General features: G+C 39.4%; 3 protein-coding genes and 1 long non-coding RNA gene across 4 annotated transcripts; 1 reads left to right on the top strand and 3 right to left on the bottom strand.

The window, feature by feature from the left end:
- Positions 1-344: 344 nt before the first annotated feature.
- ENA (DnaJ/Hsp40 cysteine-rich domain superfamily protein) lies at positions 345-2054 on the bottom strand. The gene is made up of 4 exons (XM_048126788.2): positions 1896-2054; positions 1028-1124; positions 832-886; positions 345-761 (listed from the first exon to the last, which is right to left on the bottom strand). Exons 1-4 carry the CDS (start codon positions 2052-2054, stop codon positions 545-547), a joined length of 528 nt encoding a protein of 175 aa, XP_047982745.2. The 3' UTR covers positions 345-544.
- On the top strand, positions 1942-8796 carry LOC125223584 (uncharacterized). The gene is made up of 5 exons (XR_007176744.2): positions 1942-2076; positions 2233-3609; positions 3683-4216; positions 4311-7468; positions 7533-8796. It is a non-coding gene; the product is annotated as an uncharacterized LOC125223584 (long non-coding RNA).
- On the bottom strand, positions 2287-8888 carry LOC125223582 (putative ABC transporter C family member 15). Its single transcript, XM_048126787.2, has 11 exons — positions 8757-8888; positions 5306-7644; positions 5130-5216; positions 4288-4935; positions 4040-4204; positions 3662-3956; positions 3374-3588; positions 2972-3277; positions 2818-2881; positions 2504-2743; positions 2287-2426 (listed from the first exon to the last, which is right to left on the bottom strand). Exons 1-11 carry the CDS (start codon positions 8791-8793, stop codon positions 2299-2301), a joined length of 4524 nt encoding a protein of 1507 aa, XP_047982744.2. The 5' UTR covers positions 8794-8888; the 3' UTR covers positions 2287-2298.
- Positions 8889-13712: 4824 nt separating this feature from the next.
- LOC125218681 (putative ABC transporter C family member 15) lies at positions 13713-20998 on the bottom strand. The gene is made up of 11 exons (XM_048120408.2): positions 20776-20998; positions 17058-19399; positions 16882-16968; positions 15911-16558; positions 15660-15824; positions 15293-15587; positions 14998-15212; positions 14604-14909; positions 14450-14513; positions 14136-14375; positions 13713-14058 (listed from the first exon to the last, which is right to left on the bottom strand). Exons 1-11 carry the CDS (start codon positions 20810-20812, stop codon positions 13931-13933), a joined length of 4527 nt encoding a protein of 1508 aa, XP_047976365.2. The 5' UTR covers positions 20813-20998; the 3' UTR covers positions 13713-13930.
- Between the last annotated feature and the right edge of the window lie 561 nt (positions 20999-21559).

Raw genomic sequence — 21559 nt, 5'->3', positions numbered from 1 at the left:
TCTTTGTATTAATACTCGGCGAAGCTATTTTATTTTTTCTTCTCAATACCAATAATGCTTTTACTTTTGGCTGGACCTTACACTTTAAAAACAAACTAGTAATAAGACCCAGTGGGAATGATATCCCATGTAAGATTCGTTATAAGTACATAAAATAGTAAAACCCCCTAACCCCTACTGCCCACCTTCGTCCATCGGCCATGTAACACGCGGGGGGATGGGACGCTTGCAACGCATCCCTCTCCCATTTCCAATGCCCTTATATTTCCCTCGGAATGATTCCCTCTAAATTTGTGGACTTCACATACATGACCATACATATTTAATCTGTTCACAAAACAAAATTCGAAAACATGTATCAGCTGATCTCATTTCTGTTGCTTCCCATGTTACACACCAGCAGACGGTGCTACAGATAAGCCCACAACAAAGATCAGAATACAATCTAAATGAACCAAAGCAGATGCAAGATACAATTATGAAATGACTATGTACGACTAAGTTCAGACACTAGTAAAAAGAAGCAGAGTGTATAGCCAGCCTATCACATTATTGAGTTTCCAGCATCCGAATCAGTATGATCATTATTCAGTAAGAGGTCAGAGAATGTATGTGAACTCCGGCGATGATTCCTTGGGTTATCTTTGGGTGGAACACCATCATCTTTGTTCATGAACTGAAATCCCATTATATACCTGTACTCTCCAGTCCCCAAACACCGCGCACAGTAAGCAAGACCACTGCCGCCGCAGCTCCTGCACCTATTAACAACAATTTCATCAGATCACAACACAAGAATTTGCTTCTCATATTGGAGGTTTATCACCTTACCATTTTGGCCATTCTCCTTTAGGAAGCATTGCCAGTTCGATCTGATTTGTCCGTCCTGTACCAGTGACCAATCAGTGAACAATGAGCTCGGGATATAGAGAAAGGTAATCGAGGTAGCACACGAAATGAGAACCAATTTGTTAAACAGAAGAAACAAGAAAATTACAGAGTGATGCAGAAAGAGAGAAAGATGCACCTCTTCCATTGCAGTTGTAGCAATCAACTCTACCACATCCTCTACACACAACACAGGGTGGAACCGGTGGTGCTATGCGTTCTTTCCGAACATTTGACTACAATAATCATCAACAGCCAAAAGAATAATTAGGAGAAACGTAGACTTTATTCAATGTATCACACCTCATTACAGACAACCTGTAGTTTCTTTTGCTAAAAGGACTACATTATCATGTACACAGATAAACAGCAATGTGTTAGTTCCAACTTGATATTCTACCTTCCCAAGTACAAGAGCCATGTACAGTTAAGTTAAAAAATGAAGATATATAAAGAACTATATATACAGCTACGCAACATGCCTTAGGTCAATAAGCCTCCTCCGCACTCTACTGAGAGGAGGAGGTTTGTCAGATGTAACTTAACCGGCGAGGTGCTTGAGGCTACAAAGTTTGTGCGGACACAAAGGCGATCATCGTTTATAGGTTACAAGTATAGTTGCTAAACTGCAGATGCATAGGTGTAGTTTGATTGGTTTTGAGGCATTGATCATGAATGGAGTCCATGCTCAGAACAGCAAAAGCATTAGCTATTTAATTCCGATTGAAAAAGCTTTATATAGCAAAAGAAAATATCATCTTCTGTAAACAGTAAACACAATCAATTTGCATCAGCAGAGACAACTATCTCCAAACACACCAAATAGAAAGTTTTTCAGAAAATGAATCTCTACTGAAAAAAATCGACATGCTCAAGCTCCAAACACACTCCAAATCGTCGCTTCCAACTGGAACCTAAAATTACTCTGTATCAAATTAAGGCGGCTAGATATGTATGGTGCCTACTTTTCTGCTAATTAACAAAATTGAAGTGACGGAAATACGTGCCTCGGTTCTGACGATCCAAGTAGGCTTCGACACCGATAGAAGTGGCCTCGTCGACGACGGCTTCCGGTTCTCTGGAGCTGGTGCACCGTTGCCCGCAGTCGTGGCTTCCGATCTGACGGCGGATAACGATGAAGATGCTGCTGTCATCACCACCGCCATTGTTCGCTACTCCTTGTCGTTAGTAAGCATTTCCTTTTTCCTTCAGTTTTTGTTAATTGTAAATCGCACTCCTCTAAATGAAGTCGCACTACTTAAATTTTAACAACACCACCTAAACTTGAGCAATTGTTGACAATCAGAATACTGAATCATTAATTTTATTCCTTCATCTTTACAGACATTACTACATCTTGATGGAATGCATAAGCTAATGATTTCGTGCCATGGATTTGTGCATCACAAGTTAATGGTGCAGCTTTGGTACGCCGTTAAAACCGTGAGATCTCATGGAGTACTCCTTGATCAGTTTGGAGAAGAATGAATTCTCTCTTTCCAGTAACTTAGCTGGCGAGTCATACTCTGCTATTCTCCCTGCTCATGGAAACATTAGACTTGTTAGAGACTGATGCAGATATTCATCAAGCACAATTAGGCAGTATGATAATTACCATCACTCAGCACTAAGACCAGATCACTGTCTATAACTGTGTGGATTCTGTGAGCTATTGTGACCACTGTCCTATCTTGGAATTCTTGACTGATGATCTTCTGTATGGCTCCATCAGTTGCTGAGTCGACAGATGCAGTCGCCTCATCTAGGACGAGGATGCTGCTCTTCTTTAGCAGAGCTCTCCCGAGACAGAACAGCTGCCTCTGGCCAACGCTCCAGTTCTCTCCATTCTCCACCACTGATGCCACAATCTACGCGTTTTAGAAGCTTTCATGGTGAAAAACGAATGCTGAAATGTGTCCACATACTAACCTGAACTTTCCAGCTTATCTGGCTTTTGACGCACTATATCTCCAAGTTGGCATTTATCCAACGCCTGCAGAGAAACCAATAAGGATCTTATCATTTGATGATTTTCTGAAAGTATTTCCTTATGTTGGCCACATTTTGTAGTATACGATTGTACCTCCCAGATTTGGTTGTCCGAGTGTCGCTCTAAGGGGTCAAGATTGCCTCGGATAGTTCCTTCGAACATGGTTGGATCCTGTGGAATGATACTGAGCCTTGATCTGAGATCATGAAGGCCTATCTTAGATATGTCGACATCATCAATGACAATGCTGCCTTCTCTTGCTTCCACAACACGGAAGATGGCCTGTATGAGGGTCGATTTCCCACTACCCGTCCTTCCCACAACCCCTACTTTCTTTCTCCCAGGGAAAGTACAGGTGATGTTTTTCAACACAGATGGGAGATGCTCAGCATAGCGTATCTACAACCACATAATCAATGTATACTTTGTTATTTACAAGCAACAGAAAGTCAGAAACAAAGAATACTGAAAGCAATGCCAAGTTAGTTAGTTAACCTGCAAATTCGTGAAGCAAATAGTTCCAAAATCCGGCCAGTTTGATGGAGGCCTACTGTGTTCTATTACCAGTGGGGCTTCACTTGCGAGATGTGAATACTGGAGAATCCGCTCGACTGATATCATTTTGTTTTCTGCATTGCATATATTCCATATGACTGAAGCTTGTTGAGCATTCAAATTTATACCGTAGGTGACTGCAAGTCCTGCAATGCCTGTACAAAGACAAGTTGTTGGTAAGTTGATTTTTTTCCGTTGATATAAGATCTGATTGATGATTTGGCTTACTTGGATTGATGACCCCTTCAGGGAGAGTAACTAGCAAGAGCAGAGAAAAGGCAAAGACGAAATTGGCCAACTGGTTTAGTCTGAAAGACAGCCATTCCATGGCAGATACATTATGAAACCACGGTCTTGAATGGTTGTCGATGAGGCAGAGGTTAGCACCAGTGAAGCGCTCCTGCTGGTCAAAAGCACGGATGGTTGCTGCTCCGGTCAGTGATTCTGCAAAATGATGAAGGATCGGAGCTCCTTCAATTCCTGCTAGACGCGCTAGCTCTCTTGCTGTTGGTATGTAATATCTCTGAAAACCACAGGCAAAAAAGGTTACAGATTCATGGACACATGAAACAAAATGATGCTTATTTTGCGAGGCATTAGTCATACCTGGTACCAGATGCAGATAGCCGTCACTGGAATGAATATGACGAAAATTTCCCACGCAACTTGTGACATGACAGCTATAGTTCCAAGCAGCAGAATTATAGAGAAGGCGCACGAACCTAATTTGTATGCCATTTCCAAGTCCAAGACACTCTGATCTGTGGAAACCTGTTCACAGCAGTGAGTATCATCATGAGACTGCATTATCATATTTTTTAGGGTTTTTCTGTCAAAACTTGGTATGTGCTTACTCGACTTAGGATTCTTCCTGTAGGGGTTGAGTCAAAGAATGCCATTGGAGCGCGGAGAACACTGTTCAGCATGTTGCTGAAGAACTTTTCTGCCGTGCGCAGACCTGCTATGGCGACTAAAGAAGAACGGAGTAGCACACAGAATGCACTTCCAACAGCAAGAAGTGTGTACACCAGCAGTATGAAATCCATTCCATCGACTAGATCGTCGTCTCCTATTGGACAAGCCCAAGCCATCCAGTAGTTGCTGAGTACCTGCAATACTTGGAATGATGATTGTGCAAGAATAATGATTGGAACTAATGCACCACCTTTCACAGTGGTCAAGTAAGCCATGTAGACTTCTCTCCCAATGCTTCCTTTCTCTCTCTCTTCATCCTGTACCAGCCTGCCTTCTCTCTCTGTTATCTCTATGTTTAGATTGTGCTCTGAATCTTGCTTTATATAAGGAAATTCTTGATTTATGTTGGCATCTGTGTCTATTTCATTATCCACTGCTGCAAACTCCGTGGTTCTACTTGAGCTTTCCATGGTCATAACTGATGCCAGAGCATCGCTGTGAGCACCAACTAAAACTTCGAACCCAATATTTTGCCTCAATAGTTCATCAAACGTCCCAGCTTGTGTGATTTTCCCTTGTTGCATCACCTGTCAAAACAAGACTTGTGATTTGACACTAACTCATAACTGACACACATAATCATATACAATTCCATCAACGTTGCATATATAGATACTTGTTAGTCGTATAAAAGATTATTCTTGGAAGAAAACACGTGATGATCTTATTCATGCTTAGCTGAACATAATATCCGTGAAAGAATATGTTTCTCACGACGTACCAGAATGAGGTCGGCTGCAGGAAGAAATTCTACTTGGTGAGTAACATAAAGTATAGTTTTGTCCTTGAGAATTCCCATCAAGCAATCCTGAAAAGGTAAAGTAGCCATTGGATTCAATATCAAGAGAGAAGAAGATATGGTTAAAGTATCAACGTTGTTATTCAACATGAAAAAACCTTAAAGAGTTGTGAGCCAGTGTGAGCATCCACGGCACTAAAAGGATCATCAAGAAGATAGATTTCAGCATCCTGGTAGACAGCGCGTGCAATCTGTATTCTCTGCTTCTGGCCACCGCTCATATTGATGCCTCTCTCACCTATTTCTGTCAAGTCTCCAGCGGCAAAGAGCTCAAAATCCTTTTCCAGAGCACAAGCTTCAATTGTTCTGTTGTACTTATCACTCTCATAGGGCTTGCCGAAGAGAATATTCTCTCTGATATTGCCTGTCAATATCCATGGTGACTGAGGGACATAGGCCTTGTCACCGCTGACCTTTACTGTCCCTGATAGTTTGTGCATCTCACCGAGTATGCATGCAAGAAAACTTGATTTCCCTGATCCAACAGTGCCACATATGGCCACCTTCATTCCCTTTCTCACCTTCAACTGTATATAATCGAGGGTCGGATTCCCTCCTTGTTCCATGTCCCAGCTGAATACTCCTCCGTCAATCTCCACATGATGCTGTGTCTCGTTGCTTGGAACAAATTCTACTGCACCTGACGTGATCTCATCTTCCTGCAGGTATGAAGAAATTCTATCAACAGAAACTTTTCCCTGTGCAATCGCATTAAGCAAATCAGGCAGATTGAAAATGGGATCTTGAAGCATTCTGAACGTAGCCAAAGCTGACAACACTCTTCCAGCAGTGAGTGGAATTCCCATCAATACACATCCACCAAAAGTGATGACCGAGATAAAAGTTGGCGAACCCCAGTAGATAAATGTAGTTAATGCAGTCACTCTAAGTGACTTCCATAACCAGTTATGCTCTATCTTTCTCAAGTCAATAAGCTTCAGAAGATAATGACTGTCCCATGCTTGCAGTTTGAGAGTCTTCATGTTTCTAAGAACTTCTGATGTGGATTTCATGCGGTTGTCTTTGGCATCCATGATCTTCGTTTGGTATCGCTTCTGGATTCTTGTTAATGGGATGTTGCCAGCCATCAGTATCAGAGTTGCAGCCAACCCGACTAGAGCTCCATTACCAAGATTTATGTGGAGAATGAAGATTGCTAGGGAGATTTGTACTGGCAGCATCCATAATGTATTTAAGAACCATATGAAGTCCGTGATCCTTTGTACATCAACACTCATTAAATTGATGATTTCCCCACTGCTTCGGCTCTGACGCGACTGGCTTGACAAGATGAGCCCCTTTTTGTATATCTGAGAGATCAAAGCAGCTCTCAGGCGAAGGCCAAGCTGCCGAGCACCGAAAATCCACTGCCTCTGTGCTATCGTTTCAACCAGTTTCGCCCCGAGGAAGCCTAACACAAGTAGGTATCCACTTCCAAGACTCCTAAATCTCTTCTCATTTAGGAATTCTACAAAGTAATTGATAAGGTAAGGTCCTACATAAGATGCTCCTGCACCAGTGATGGCAAAAAGTGCATTGATAGCTGCTTTCTTCCTTGCAAAAATGTACATTGCCTTGTACAGAGATGGTATATCACTCCCATCTCTTTCCTTTACGTGCTTGAGGCATTGATCAAAGTCCTGAGATAGAAAAGCTGCAGAATCCTTGGTATCTACATCCGGGACTTCATCCTGGTCAAGCGGCTTCTTGAATCCAAACTCAAACAGCGGGTTAAGCCAAGAGAAGGTGACAAGCTGGATGAAGGTGGCTTTTCCATAAGGATTGTCTCTCTTCACTTCTGAATTCTTATCTCTTTTCCCGTTCAGAAGGGGAGCAACAATCTCATCCTCTATTGTGCTAAGAGTTACGGCTGCCTTACCTCGGATGGATAGAATAAGAAGACAGAAAGAAGCTGCAAGACTGATCATATCATCATATTCTTCTAACCCAAGCTGATCATGGTTTATTACCAGAAAATGAGCATCAATCATCGCCCGAGCAAAACATAAAAGAAAGCTAGATGTCCACCAGAATCTCAAGATCAATGGAAACTTGATATGATTCCTTCTTCGAATTTTGTAAAGGACAATCAGTGTGATTGTCCATGATATCACCTGCATCAACCTTGATGAAAGAACTGTGACTTCGGATCCACACCTGCTGTGTTGCCATTCCAGCAACGTCACAACTTGAGTAATGAGCATTAAGATGGCACAGATGACGCTGATTCTGTAGGAGAGCCCATATTTTCTATCTGTTGGGTATTTCTCATCTCTCGGATTCTTTATTCTTTTACAGAAATAATCTAAATTATTTCTTATGCAGGAAAGCAACAAAATCACCAAGAATACGAGTTGCATGATTATACTGGCATCTTCCCAGTGGCAGGGGGAGATCATCTCTGGCCACGCTACTTCAAATTCGAGAAACCTTAAATCTGACGGAGATCGTCAGCGAGAAGGAGGTTATCAACCCATGTAAATCAAGCAAGTACTTGTTACAACTATTCAAACTACTTTTTGATGCTTCATCTTTACTGTGCTCTACTTATTAGATTTTTCATGATTGCTATGATGAAGTGCTAACTGTGTCCAATACTAGAATTGATTTTATTACACCTGTTATACATTGATGTTGAATCAGATTCCTATCAACTAAAGTTCCAACTTGATCCTGATCTATTTTTCAGAAGTACATTTGAAATCATGATCAAATCTTAAGAAAGTGCCGAAAAAAGATGACTTTATATCAGTTTTGTTTTCACCCCTCTGAACAAGCACATGTATTCTTCTGATGTTTTCTCTCTCTTTCTTGCCTATATTATATACGATGCCTCCAAACTTCTAGTTTACTTCTTGGATTTTTATAAGGTCACCTCAGAGCAACCCATTCATTTGTTTACTTGTCTGTTTATTTATTTTTTCACTACTTTCACCTCCCAACATCTTAAAAAGGTTAGTTGAACAAATATATCCAAGAACAGAAAAAAGTGGGTTCAGTTCTTGCTATCTGAGTATGATATGTTAGAACATCTTTAGTGTAGGAACAAAACCCTTGTCCAATTCTGTACATGTTCTCTTCTTGGTAAAACAAAGCTTAATCAAACATGACAAGAAATTTGTACAAGACAAAATAAGGCAACCCTCTATTAGTTCAGTTGTGCTACGCCACACACACCTTCATCTTCTCTTTTTCATATTTTAGGCCATACATCACAACACTGTGCATAGAATGCATACAAGTGTGGCATCATCATCACAAACATAGCAAATTAGCATAATCCAGGATTTCATTTGCTCTCATGTAATGCTTAGAAAGTCTAGTCTCAGTCATCCTGATAATATTCTATTTATATCCTTTTAACAAGAATGAGATTTTGAGGATGAACTTAAATTTAAATATATAAATCATATTCTCATCATACACTGAAATGAGTCTACACATTAAAAGAAAAAACAGAAGCACACTTATCTCGTTGACAGTGCGTGCAGTGTGTGTGTGCACGTGCATGCATAGTTTGGACGTTGAGAAAGTAATAAGGAGACTTACTTGTTATACTGCTGAAAATTTGTTCATTCACCACCATTTCTCTCTCTCTCTCTCTCTGGCCGTTTCCTCCCTTGAGAGAGTTAGAGAGGTGAATTCAGAACCTGTGGTTAAGAAATAGAAACTTTCCTTTCTCTGTTGTCCTTTTTTTTTTCTTCTTTTAAATGAATCAGTGTGTATGAGAGAGAGGGTGAAAGTAAAAACAAAGTGCAAAGCAAACCGGCTCCCTTGATCGTATGGGTAGAGACGTGAATGATTGTTGATTTGTAGTCAGCAAAGACAGTGAATTAGGAGAGAAGACAAAACAAAAGAACGCTATAGCGTACATCAAACTGGGATGGTGCTCACACAAGGTATGTAGCATATTATTTTTCGTATTATGTGTTTCCCCTCAAGAATAAGTATACTAGTAGTACTACTTAATTGTATGTCTGCGACTGCTTTTGTCTTTTGGAAGAAATCACGTGAGGACGTTTCGGAAAGCCTTTCCTTTCCACTTCACAGTTTATAATTAATTTTCGACCAACTGTGGTGGTTGTTTTTTGATATTGGTAATTGTTGTTAAGGAATAACTATAGCTAAAGGAGTGATATTATACTATTATAGTACATCCCTATGAAGATCCAATAAACATAAAGCAGTATATCTGACCAAGATATTCTTTTGGAGGAGTCGCTTTTCTTGTCGTTTGTTGTAAGTTGCTGACAGGTATGCAAAATTAATATGGTATTACTAAATACTATTGTTACCCTTTGCGTGGTGAGGGATATTGTTCTTAGGCCATTTATGGTATCTTCCATGAATTACAAACAGAGTGATATTCTTCCAACCCGACCTGAATATCATTTTCCGGATAAATTGATCCTACGTGACTAGTTCTATCTTTTTGTAGACCACTTTTAGAGTTTATGAAACATACCAGAATCAATCTAAAGTGTATAATTTTTAAGATCAATATAATTTTTTTAAAATCTAACCTTTTAAAATTCGGATGGTTGATCCGTGTTGATTTTGCACGTTTTTAGATGTTAGATTTGTTTGAATTTAATCATATATTGCTTGAATGAAGCTTGATAGTGTATAATTCTTCTATTTTGATATTTTGAACATTTTGTTGAGATTGGTAGAAAATAGGTTTGCATTATGAAAAAATTGCAAAGTGCAAAAGTTGAGATCAAAATGTGGAACAGAAGGAACCCAATGACTCCCTGACTTGACAAAGCATGCCGTGTAGCCGAGAACCAGAATATACTGCTAAATTCGCACGAAGGTCAGCCCAGCGACCCGTTGGGAAACATCCGATGAAATAAAATACAGTCAGCGACCTGCCGGATTGTTGTGGCTCATTAGAAAAATCTAGAACCAGAATATACTTCCTAGTTGTAAAGTGTTTAATGGCTAAGACTAAAAGTCTCGGATCCAAATGCAAGGCGACGTGAACTATGAATTTCTGTTCATTTATTAATAAAAAATGTTTAGGCAGACTTTGAATCCTTTAATTTAAATCATTGCTAAATCCAAACCACCAGATTCATACTATGGAATCCGAAATTTGATTACTAAATTCTATGATATTCTTTTAAAAATAAGTTAATAAACTGCAACTATGACTTAATAATTTGTAATTATAAATTACAGCACTTTAATTACAAATTAATAAATTTAATCATCAGTGATTTGTACCTTAATCATATAGACTATAATTAAACTAAAACGAAAAACAATTAATTCAGTGACTAACACTATAAAAATGGGGTCGTGGATGTATGCACCTAGTTTTTAATCTTAATATGAAAGTTTAAATAAAATAATAGAACAATTAGTTGTAGACAACAAATTATTGTAATCCAATGGGATATTTTCTGAGTTAGCCAAAACCAATATAGCGACTGAACTGATGTACTATGAAGAGGCTTCAACTACTCTTGAGTCACTAGCCACCAAAATCCAAAATAAAGAATATAAAAGCATAGACTTTACTTTAGTGGAATTACAAAATATTCAAACAATTGTTCACGTATCCTCCAAATTAATAAATATAAGGTGTAACAAGAAGAGTCACTAATAAAGTAAGTATTGTGGTGGATTTATGGCCTAATCATTCCACTATTAAATGTTTGTTAAAATATAGAGAAACTTCCTAAAGTCTTGGCTCGAGGCTCGTCGCTTGTGACATACTCCTATATTGTTTAACCAACTTCGTCGATCAATCACCAAATTTGTCTCAACTTTAAAAAGGAAAAATGACTTCCACGATTTTTACTTAAGCAAAGACATAATCATGAGCTTTATGGTGAATTTTCTTAACTAATATTACTAGGAAAATGTCATATTAATACTAACATAGCTTACACAAACACTTTGGTTGTTCCTACTCTTGCAATTACTCCCTCCGTCCCATTCAAGATGACCAACTTTTCTTTTTTGTTTGTCTCAATCAAAATGGTCACTTTCCAATTTTGGAAATAACCTCATCTTTCATCTCTCTTCATTAAAATATTCAACTACTTTTTTCCTCTCTACTTTATTCCACCAACAACACTTTCCAAAATCTCGTGTCATTCAAGAATGTCGTCATCTTGAATTGGACGGAGGGAGTACTTTATTACTCTCTTCATTTCCATGTTAACTGAGTCATTTTTTCTATTTTGGAAAGTTCCAAATAATTGAGTCATTTTTATTTTTAGCAAAAAGTGATCATTTCTCTTACTTTATTATTTTTTCATCTCTCTTACTTTATTTTGCTTTTACTTTATTCTACATTCACTCAACACACTATACTTAATCTTCGTAATGAAAAAAAAAATGTCTCAATGAACAAAGAAGGGAGGAAGTAGTACTAACAGCCAAGCTTTTGAGAAACAAGTGAATGGATAGGATACATAAAGGAATCAAACAATTAAACACCATCTCCAAATTGACATTAAATTGTTGGACTAAAGAATAAAGAAAAAACAACAAAAAATAATACTTGGCCAAATTATAGGGATGCAAAGGCAATGATGGAAACAAAAAAGTGCGCCCTGTCATTTTGCAATGCCTAAAAAAGGCAGTTTAAGATGTATACACAAACTACATTTGTGGACTTGATTATGCATATCTAATCTATACACAAAACAAAATAAGAAATGTAAAACATGTATCAGCTGATCCCATTTTTGTTATCCGAATCTGTATGAGGTTAGAGAATGTATGGGAACTCTGGTGGTCATTCCTTGGGCTATTAATTTATCTTTGGGCGGATGGGCATCATCTTTGTTCAATGTTCATGAACTGAAATCCCATTATGTATCTACACTGCGCACAGTAAGCAAGACCGCTGCCCCAACAGCTCTTGCACCTATCAACAGCATTTTCATTACATCACAGCCCAAGATTTGGCTTCTCATATCAGAGGCTTTCCACCTTACCATTTTTTGGAAGCATTGCCAGTTCAATCTGATTTGAAGCGAATAATCACAATGAACAATATGCTCGGGATATAGAGAAAGGTTAATGAGTTAGCTTAGTACACACAACTCCCATGGCCGAGCATTCAAGACTCATGACTGCGGTGGGGGGGTTATACAGCTTACTTCATGAATCAAAGGGTTCAAGGATGCAGCTCCACAAGATTGTTTTGTTTAAATGTTTAAAAAGTTACAGACGACGAAATGAGAACCAATTTGTTAAACGAAGAAACAAGAAATTACATAGTGATGCAGAATGAGAGAAAGATGTACCTCTTCCATTGCAGTTGTAACAGTCACTCCATTTATCACACCACATTACACACAAATAGGGAGTACTAGCTTCTTTTGCTGTTTCATGTACATTTCCAACTTCAATACAAAAATGAGGATATTAAAAGAACTACCAGTATAAAGCTACTCAGCATACCTTAGATCACATCCGCCAACTGAATACGCGGCCTCCACACTCCAAGAGAGGACGAGACGAGGCACCAGAGGCTACAAAGTTTGCTTGGACACAAAGGCGATCATGATCATCATTTTTAGGTTACGTGAATGATTGCTATTTATGAAAATACAAACCCTAAACTGCAGATATATAGGTGTAGTTTGACAAGTTCTGAGGAATGATACAAAACAGACATCCCATGGGCTTTTTTCCATTAAACTACCTCCTGGGAGGAAGTATCCGCCATTTGTACCCGGGAAAAAAATTCCAGAGAGGAGAAAGACGCGAGAGCAATTCGCGTGTTTGAATTCTTACACGCACTTGCATCTTTAACTATACATGCATGAGGCTATAGCGTGTCTACCACTCCAATCGCTTCTGCCCTCTCATTCACAAAACACCAAAACCACTCAGCGCGACGCCCTTCGCCCCATAACCATTCACTCCCAGCCGGCGAACACCACTAAAAGTATATCAATGAAAAAAGCAGAAGCAGGTGTGACTGTATTCAAGGGAGAGACGCATTTCGCTGATGTGTGTATTAATGAAACACTCGCGTCCTTCCATGATTAGAATAGCAAAAGCTTTAGCTAACTAATTCGAATTGATAAAATTTTCGATAGCAAAAGAATATCATAAATAAAAACAATTCACATAGTAATTGATTCAGCAGAGACACTACTTCCAAATCTTCGTTGCCAATCCAAACCTAAAATTACTCTACTTCTTCGTTGTATAATCAACAAATTGAAACCACGGAAAACGAGTGACATTGAGGAAATGCGTGCCTCGATCCAAGTAGGCTTCGACATCGACAGAAGAGACCTCGCCGACGCCTTCTCTGGAGCTGGTGCACCGTTGCTCGCACTCGTGGCTTCCGATCTGACGGTGGATAAAGATGCTGCTGCAATCACCGCCGCTATTGTTTGCTACTCTTTATCCTACGTAAGCTTTTCTATCATTTCATTTTTCATTTATTCCTCGCACTACTTAAATTTTAACAACTGCAATACAATATCTAAACTTGAGCAATTTTTAGTTTGAATCCTTTGGTGCAACTTCGATTGCAATATCTTCCATTCATTGATGTGAATCAGAATACTGAATCATTCATTTTATTCCTTCACTACATCTTGGTGGAATGTTTGAGCTAATGAGTTGGTGCCATGGATTTGTGATGGTAGGATTTCTAGGCGTTTCTGCTGATCCAGAATTTGTAATCTGCAACCTTGTTGTTTCATGGCGACGCCAGTAATATATTATGTATGCATCACAAGTTAATGGTGCAGCTTTGGTACGCCGTTAAAACCGTGAGATCTCATGGAGTACTCCTTGATCAGTTTGGAGAAGAATGAATTCTCTCTTTCCAGTAACTTAGCTGGCGAGTCATACTCTGCTATTCTCCCTGCTCATGGAAACATTAGACTTGTTAGAGACTGATGCAGATATTCATCAAGCACAATTAGGCAGTATGATAATTACCATCACTCAGCACTAAGACCAGATCACTGTCTATAACTGTGTGGATTCTGTGAGCTATTGTGACCACTGTCCTATCTTGGAATTCTTGACTGATGATCTTCTGTATGGCTCCATCAGTTGCTGAGTCGACAGATGCAGTCGCCTCATCTAGGACGAGGATGCTGCTCTTCTTTAGCAGAGCTCTCCCGAGACAGAACAGCTGCCTCTGGCCAACGCTCCAGTTCTCTCCATTCTCCACCACTGATGCCACAATCTACGCGTTTTAGAAGCTTTCATGGTGAAAAACGAATGCTGAAATGTGTCCACATACTAACCTGAACTTTCCAGCTTATCTGGCTTTTGACGCACTATATCTCCAAGTTGGCATTTATCCAACGCCTGCAGAGAAACCAATAAGGATCTTATCATTTGATGATTTTCTGAAAGTATTTCCTTATGTTGGCCACATTTTGTAGTATACGATTGTACCTCCCAGATTTGGTTGTCCGAGTGTCGCTCTAAGGGGTCAAGATTGCCTCGGATAGTTCCTTCGAACATGGTTGGATCCTGTGGAATGATACTGAGCCTTGATCTGAGATCATGAAGGCCTATCTTAGATATGTCGACATCATCAATGACAATGCTGCCTTCTCTTGCTTCCACAACACGGAAGATGGCCTGTATGAGGGTCGATTTCCCACTACCCGTCCTTCCCACAACCCCTACTTTCTTTCTCCCAGGGAAAGTACAGGTGATGTTTTTCAACACAGATGGGAGATGCTCAGCATAGCGTATCTACAACCACATAATCAATGTATACTTTGTTATTTACAAGCAATAGAAACATGGAATACTGAAAACAATGCTAAGTTTAATAATTAACCTGCAAATTCGTGAAGCAAATAGTTCCAAAATCCGGCCAGTTTGATGGAGGTCGGCTGTCTTCTATAACCAATGGGGCTTCACTTGTGAGGTTTGAATACTGAAGAATCCGCTCAACCGATATCATTTTGTTTTCTGCATTGCATATATTCCATATGACTGAAGCTTGTTGAACATTCAAATTTATACCATAGGTGACTGCAAGTCCCGCAATGCCTGTACAAATACAAGTTGTTGGTAAGTTGACTTTTATATTTGCCCTTTGATATAAAGATCAGATTTATGAGTTAGCTTACTTGGGTTAATGACCCCTTCAGGGAGGGTAACTAGCAAGACTAGTGAAAAGGCAAAGACGAAATTGGCCAACTGGTTTAGTCTGAAAGACAGCCATTCCATGGCAGATACATTATGAAACCACGGTCTTGAATGGTTGTCGATGAGGCAGAGGTTAGCACCAGTGAAGCGCTCCTGCTGGTCAAAAGCACGGATGGTTGCTGCTCCAGTCAGTGATTCTGCAAAATGATGAAGGATTGGAGCTCTTTCAATTCCTGCAAGACGCGCTAGCTCTCTTGCTGTTGGTATGTAATATCTCTGAAAATCAGAGGCAAAAAGGTTTTCAGATTGGAAAACACATAAACAAAATGGACATTTTGCAAGGCATACCTGGTACCAGATGCAGATAGCCGTCACTGGAATGAATATGACGAAAACTTCCCACGCAACTTGTGACATGACAGCTATAGTTCCAAGCAGCTGAATTATTGAGAAGGCACACCAACCTAACTTGTTCGCCATTTCCAAGTCCAACACGCTTTGGTCTGTGGAAACCTGTTAATGTAGTGAGTTTTATCATGAGCCTGCATTATCAAGTTTTTTTTTTGTGTTTTTTCTATCAAAAGTTGGGATGTGCTTACTCGGTTTAGGATTCTTCCTGTAGGGGTTGAGTCAAAGAATGCCATTGGAGCGCGGAGAACACTGTTCAGCATGTTGCTAAAGAGCTTTTCTGCCGTGCGCAGACCTGCTATGGCGACTAAAGAAGAACGGAGTAGCACACAGAATGCACTTCCCACAGAAAGAAGTGTGTAAACCAGTAGTATGAAGTTCATTCCATCAACTAGCTCGTCGTCTCCTGTTGGACAAGCCCAAGCCATCCAGTAGTTGCTGAGCACCTGTAACACTTGGAATGATGATTGTGCAAGAAGGATGATCGGAACTAATACACCGCCTTTCACAGTGGTCAAGTAAGCCATGTAGACTTCTCTCCCAATGCTTCCTTTCTCTCTCTCTTCATCCTGCACCAACCTGCCTTCTCTCTCTGTTATTTCAATGCTTAGATTGTGCTCTGAATCTTGCTTAGTATGAGGAAATTCTTGATTTATGTTGGTATCTGCGTCTATTTCATTCTCCACTGCTGCAAACTCTGTGGTTCTACTTGAGCTCTCCATGGTCATAACTGAATCTAGAGCATCACTGTGAGCACCAACTAAAACTTCGAACCCAATATTTTGCTTCAATAATTCATCAAACGTCCCAGCTTGTGCAATTTTCCCGTTTTGCATCACCTGTCAAAACAAGTTTTGTGATTTAGCACTAATCATCTCAGAACTGACACATGTAATCATATAAAATTCCACCGAAGTTGCATATATAGATACTTGGAAGAGAACGAGTGCTGATTGATAGAAATCCATGGGTTCCATCCTAAAACCAATTGGTGATAGGAGGAGGGGCCCATGAGACTTATATACTAGTTTCAGTTTTTTATTGACACCGATATGGGACAGTTATATGTTATTTTTTTAGTTTCAATTGCCAACAATGATCTTATTCATGCTTCACTTGAACAAAATACCGGCAAAAGAAGATGTTTCTTCTCACGACATACCAGAATGAGGTCAGCTGCAGGAAGGAATTCTACTTGGTGAGTAACATAAAGTATAGTTTTGTCCTTGAGAATTCCCATCAAGCAATCCTGAAAAGGTAAAGTAGCCATTGGATTCAATATCAAGAGAGAAGAAGATATGGTTAAAGTATCAACGTTGTTATTCAACATGAAAAAACCTTAAAGAGTTGTGAGCCAGTGTGAGCATCCACGGCACTAAAAGGATCATCAAGAAGATAGATTTCAGCATCCTGGTAGACAGCGCGTGCAATCTGTATTCTCTGCTTCTGGCCACCGCTCATATTGATGCCTCTCTCACCTATTTCTGTCAGGTCTCCAGCAGCAAAGAGCTCAAAATCCTTTTCCAGAGCACAAGCTTCAATTGTTCTGTTGTACTTATCACTCTCATACGGCTTTCCAAAGAGTATATTCTCTCTGATATCACCTGTCAATATCCATGGCGACTGAGGGACGTAGGCCTTGTCACCGCTGATCTTCACTGACCCTGATAGTTTGTGCATCTCACCGAGTATGCATGCAAGCAAACTTGATTTCCCTGATCCAACGGTGCCACATATGGCCACCTTCATTCCCTTTTTCACCTTCAACTGTATATGATCGAGGGTCGGATTCCCTCCTTGTTCCATGTCCCAGCTGAATACTCCTCCATCAATCTCCACATGATGCTCTGTCTCGTTACTTGGAACGAATTCAACTGCACCTGACTTGATCTCATCTTCCTGCAGGTATGAAGAAATTCTATCTACAGATACTTTTCCCTGAGCAATCACATTGAGCAAATCAGGCAGATTGAAAATGGGATCTTGAAGCATTCTGAACGTAGCCAAAGCTGACAACACTCTTCCAGCAGTGAGTGGAATTCCCATCAGTACACATCCACCAAAAGTGATGACCGAGATGAAAGTTGGCGAACCCCAGAAGATAAACGCTGTTAATGCAGACAGTCTAAGTGACTTCCATAGCCAGTTATGCTCTATCTTTCTCAAGTCAACAAGCTTCAGAAGATAATGACTGTCCCATGCTTGCAGTTTGAGAGTCTTCATGTTTCTAAGAACTTCTGATGTGGATTTCATGCGGTTGTCTTTGGCATCCATGATCTTCGTTTGGTATCGCTTCTGGATTCTTGTCAATGGGATGTTGCCCGCCATCACCGTCAGAGTTGCAGCCAACCCGACTATAGCTCCATTTCCAAGATTCATATGGAGAATGAAGATTGCTAGGGAGATTTGTACTGGCAGCATCCATATTGTATTCAAGTACCATATGAAGTCCGTGATCCTTTGTACATCAACGCTCATGAAATTGATGATCTCCCCGCTGCTTCGGCTCTGACGCGACTGGCTTGACAAGATGAGCCCCTTTTTGTATATTTGAGAGATCAAAGCAGCTCTCAGGCGAAGCCCAAGCTGCCGAGCACCGAAAATCCACTGCCTCTGTGCTATCGTTTCAATCAGTTTCGCCCCGAGGAAGCCTAACACAAGTAGGTATCCACTTCCAAGACTCCTAAATTTCTTCTCATTCAGGAATTCGACAAAGTAATTGATAAGGTAAGGTCCTACATAAGATGCTCCTGCACTAGTGATGGCAAAAATTGCATTGATTGCTGCTTTCTTCCTTGCAAAAATGTACATTGCGTTGTACAGAGATGGTATATCACTCCCATCTCTTTCCTTTACGTGCTTGAGGCATTGATCAAAGTCCTGAGATAGAAAAGCTGCAGAATCCTTGGTATCTACATCCGGGACTTCATCCTGGTCAAGCGGCTTCTTGAATCCAAACTCAAACAGCGGGTTAAGCCAAGAGAAGGTGACAAGCTGGATGAAGGTGGCTTTTCCATAAGGATTGTCTCTCTTCACTTCTGAATTCTTATCTCTTTTCCCGTTCAGAAGGGGAGCAACAATCTCGTCCTCTGTTGTGCTAAGAGTTACGGCTGCCTTACCTCGGATGGATAGAATAAGAAGACAGAAAGAAGCTGCAAGACTGATCATATCATCATATTCTTCTAACCCAAGCTGATCATGGTTTATTACCAGAAAATGAGCATCAATCATTGCATGAGCAAGACATAAAAGAAAGCTAGATGTCCACCAGAATCTCATGATCCATGGAAACTTGAGTTGCTTCCTGCTTCGTATCTTGTAAAGGAAAATCAATGTGATTGTCCATGATATCACTTGCATCACCCTTGATGAAAGAATTGAAACTTCTAATCCACACCGGCTGTGTTTCCATGTCAGCAACGTCACAACTTGAGTAATGAGCATTAAGATGGAACAGATGATACTGATTCTGTAGGACAGCCCATATTTTCCATCTGTTGGGTATTTTTCTACATCTCTCGGATTCTTTCTTATTTTGCTGAAATAATCTAAATTATTTCTTATGCAGGAAAGCAACAAAATCGCCAAGAATCCAAGTTGCATGATTATACTGGCTTCTTCCCAGTGGCATGGGGAGATCATCTCTGGCCATGCTACTTCAAATTGGAGAAGCGCTAAATCTGTCGGGGATCGTCAGCGGAATATAGGTTAACCACACATGAAACTCAAACAGGTACTTGTAACAATATCAAATTACTTTTCGATGCTTCATCTTCTCTGTGCTTTACTTATTAGATTTTTCTTGATTATGATGAATTGCTAACTGTAAACAACGCTTTTTAATATACTATTTAACCTGTTATAGATAGAAGTTGAATCAGATTCCTATCGACTAAAGTCCCAACTTGATCCTGAACCATTTTTTAAAACAACATTTGAATTCATGATCGAATCTACAGAAAGTGCCGAAAAATATAACTTTATCTCAGTTTTTTTTTTTCACTCCTCTGAATCAGCATGTTTTCTCTCTCTTTCTTTCCTATATTATATAGGATGCCTCCAAACTTCTGTTTTACTTCTTGGATTTTTATGAGGTCACCTCACCTCAGAGTACCCCATCAATTTATTTATTTCGCTATTTTTTTTACTACTTTCACCTCCCAACTTCTTAAAGAGTCTGATTGAACAAATATATCCAAGAATAGCAAAAGGTGGGCTCAGTTCTTGCCATCTGAGTATGATAAGTTAGACTATCTTTAGTTTATGAACAGAACCCTTGTCCAATTCTGTACATGTTCTCTTCTTGGTAAAACAAATCTTATCAAACATTACACGAAACTTATACAAGACAAAAAAGAGGCAGCCCTATTTTAGTTCAGTTGTGCTACGCCACACACATCTTCATCTTCTCTTTTTCATATGTTTAGACCATACTTTATCACAAAAGTGTGTGTATAATGTGTCATCATCGTCACAAACATAGCAAATTAGCATAATCCTGTATTTCATTTGCTGTCATGTAATGATTTAAAGTCTAGTCTGAATCATAATGGTAATATTCCATTTATATTCTCTTAACAGAAAAGATCCCAACAGGGAAAAGGTTTATAGTAACATCATAATAAGGTGAGTTTGTATCCTCATTTTCTTTAATATAGATGTCACATCAGTATTGGAAGTACATGGAATACATCATTTAAACACCATGGATGAAAAGTTCCAGATTTGTTTTACCCGGGAGAGCTTAAATTTAGAATATAGTAGCAGAACCTTGATTTTGTATCTATTAGAAAATGAAATTTGCTTCTCTTAAGAGCTTAAGTAGGAAGATAAAATAACAAATAAGTTTGACTCAGACAGTTGAAATTCATGCATACTTCTCATAAACAAGAATGAGATTAGAAGATGAACATAAATTAGCATCTGCACATCATAAACTGAAATGAGTGTACATGTTAAAAGAAAAACAGAAACACACTATCTCCTTGACAGTGCGTGCAGTGTGTGTGTGCGCGCATGCATGGTGTGGACGTTGAGAGAAAATAAGGAGACTTACTTGTTACACAGCTGAAAATTCGTTCATTCACCACCATCTCTCTCTCTCTCTGGCCCTTTTCCTCCCTTGAGAGAGTTAGAGAGGTGAATGCAAATTATGTGGTTGAGAAATAGAAACTTTCTCTTTTCTGTTTTCCTTTTTTATAGATGAATCAGTGTGTGTGTGAGAGAGAGAGAAAGTAAAAACAAAGTGCAAAGCAAACCGCCTCCCTTGATAGTATATGGTATATTTAGAGACGTGAATGATTGTGAGTTTGTAATCGGCGAAGACAGTGATATTAGGAGAGAAGACACACCGAAAACCCTCTTTGTATATACATAAACACCAGTATTTAATATTATATACTTAATTCAATTGTATGTCTGCTGACTGCGAGTGTCTTTTGGAATGTCGTCTTCATCAATCACGTGAGGACGTGAAGTCTTTTTTATTTTCACTTAACAGTTTATATTTAATTTTTGACCAACTGTGGTGAATGTTGTTAGGCATTTGTGATTATCTTTAAGGAATATCAGAGGCACAGATATTATACATCTCTTTGAAGATCCAAAAAGCCTATAGAAGTATATCTGTACGAGCAACTCTTTCGGAGGAGTCGTTTTCCATGTCGTTTATTGTAGTTGCTGACAGGTATGCAATATATTACTATCAAGTATTACCCTCTGCGAAAAAAAATTAACGCGATCGATTGATAATTTTTGTTAGGGATAATAAGTCTTATTAAAAATCATTAAGTTTAGGCTTATGATATTATTTTCCATGAATTCTATAAGTGTTCTATAAA

This window comes from Salvia hispanica, chromosome 1 (genome assembly GCF_029641045.1).
Source record: "Salvia hispanica isolate PSC_SH4W2 chromosome 1, Shi_PSC_v1, whole genome shotgun sequence".
NCBI classification, from domain to species: domain Eukaryota; kingdom Viridiplantae; phylum Streptophyta; class Magnoliopsida; order Lamiales; family Lamiaceae; genus Salvia; species Salvia hispanica.
This window is presented reverse-complemented; position numbering and strand designations above follow the sequence as displayed.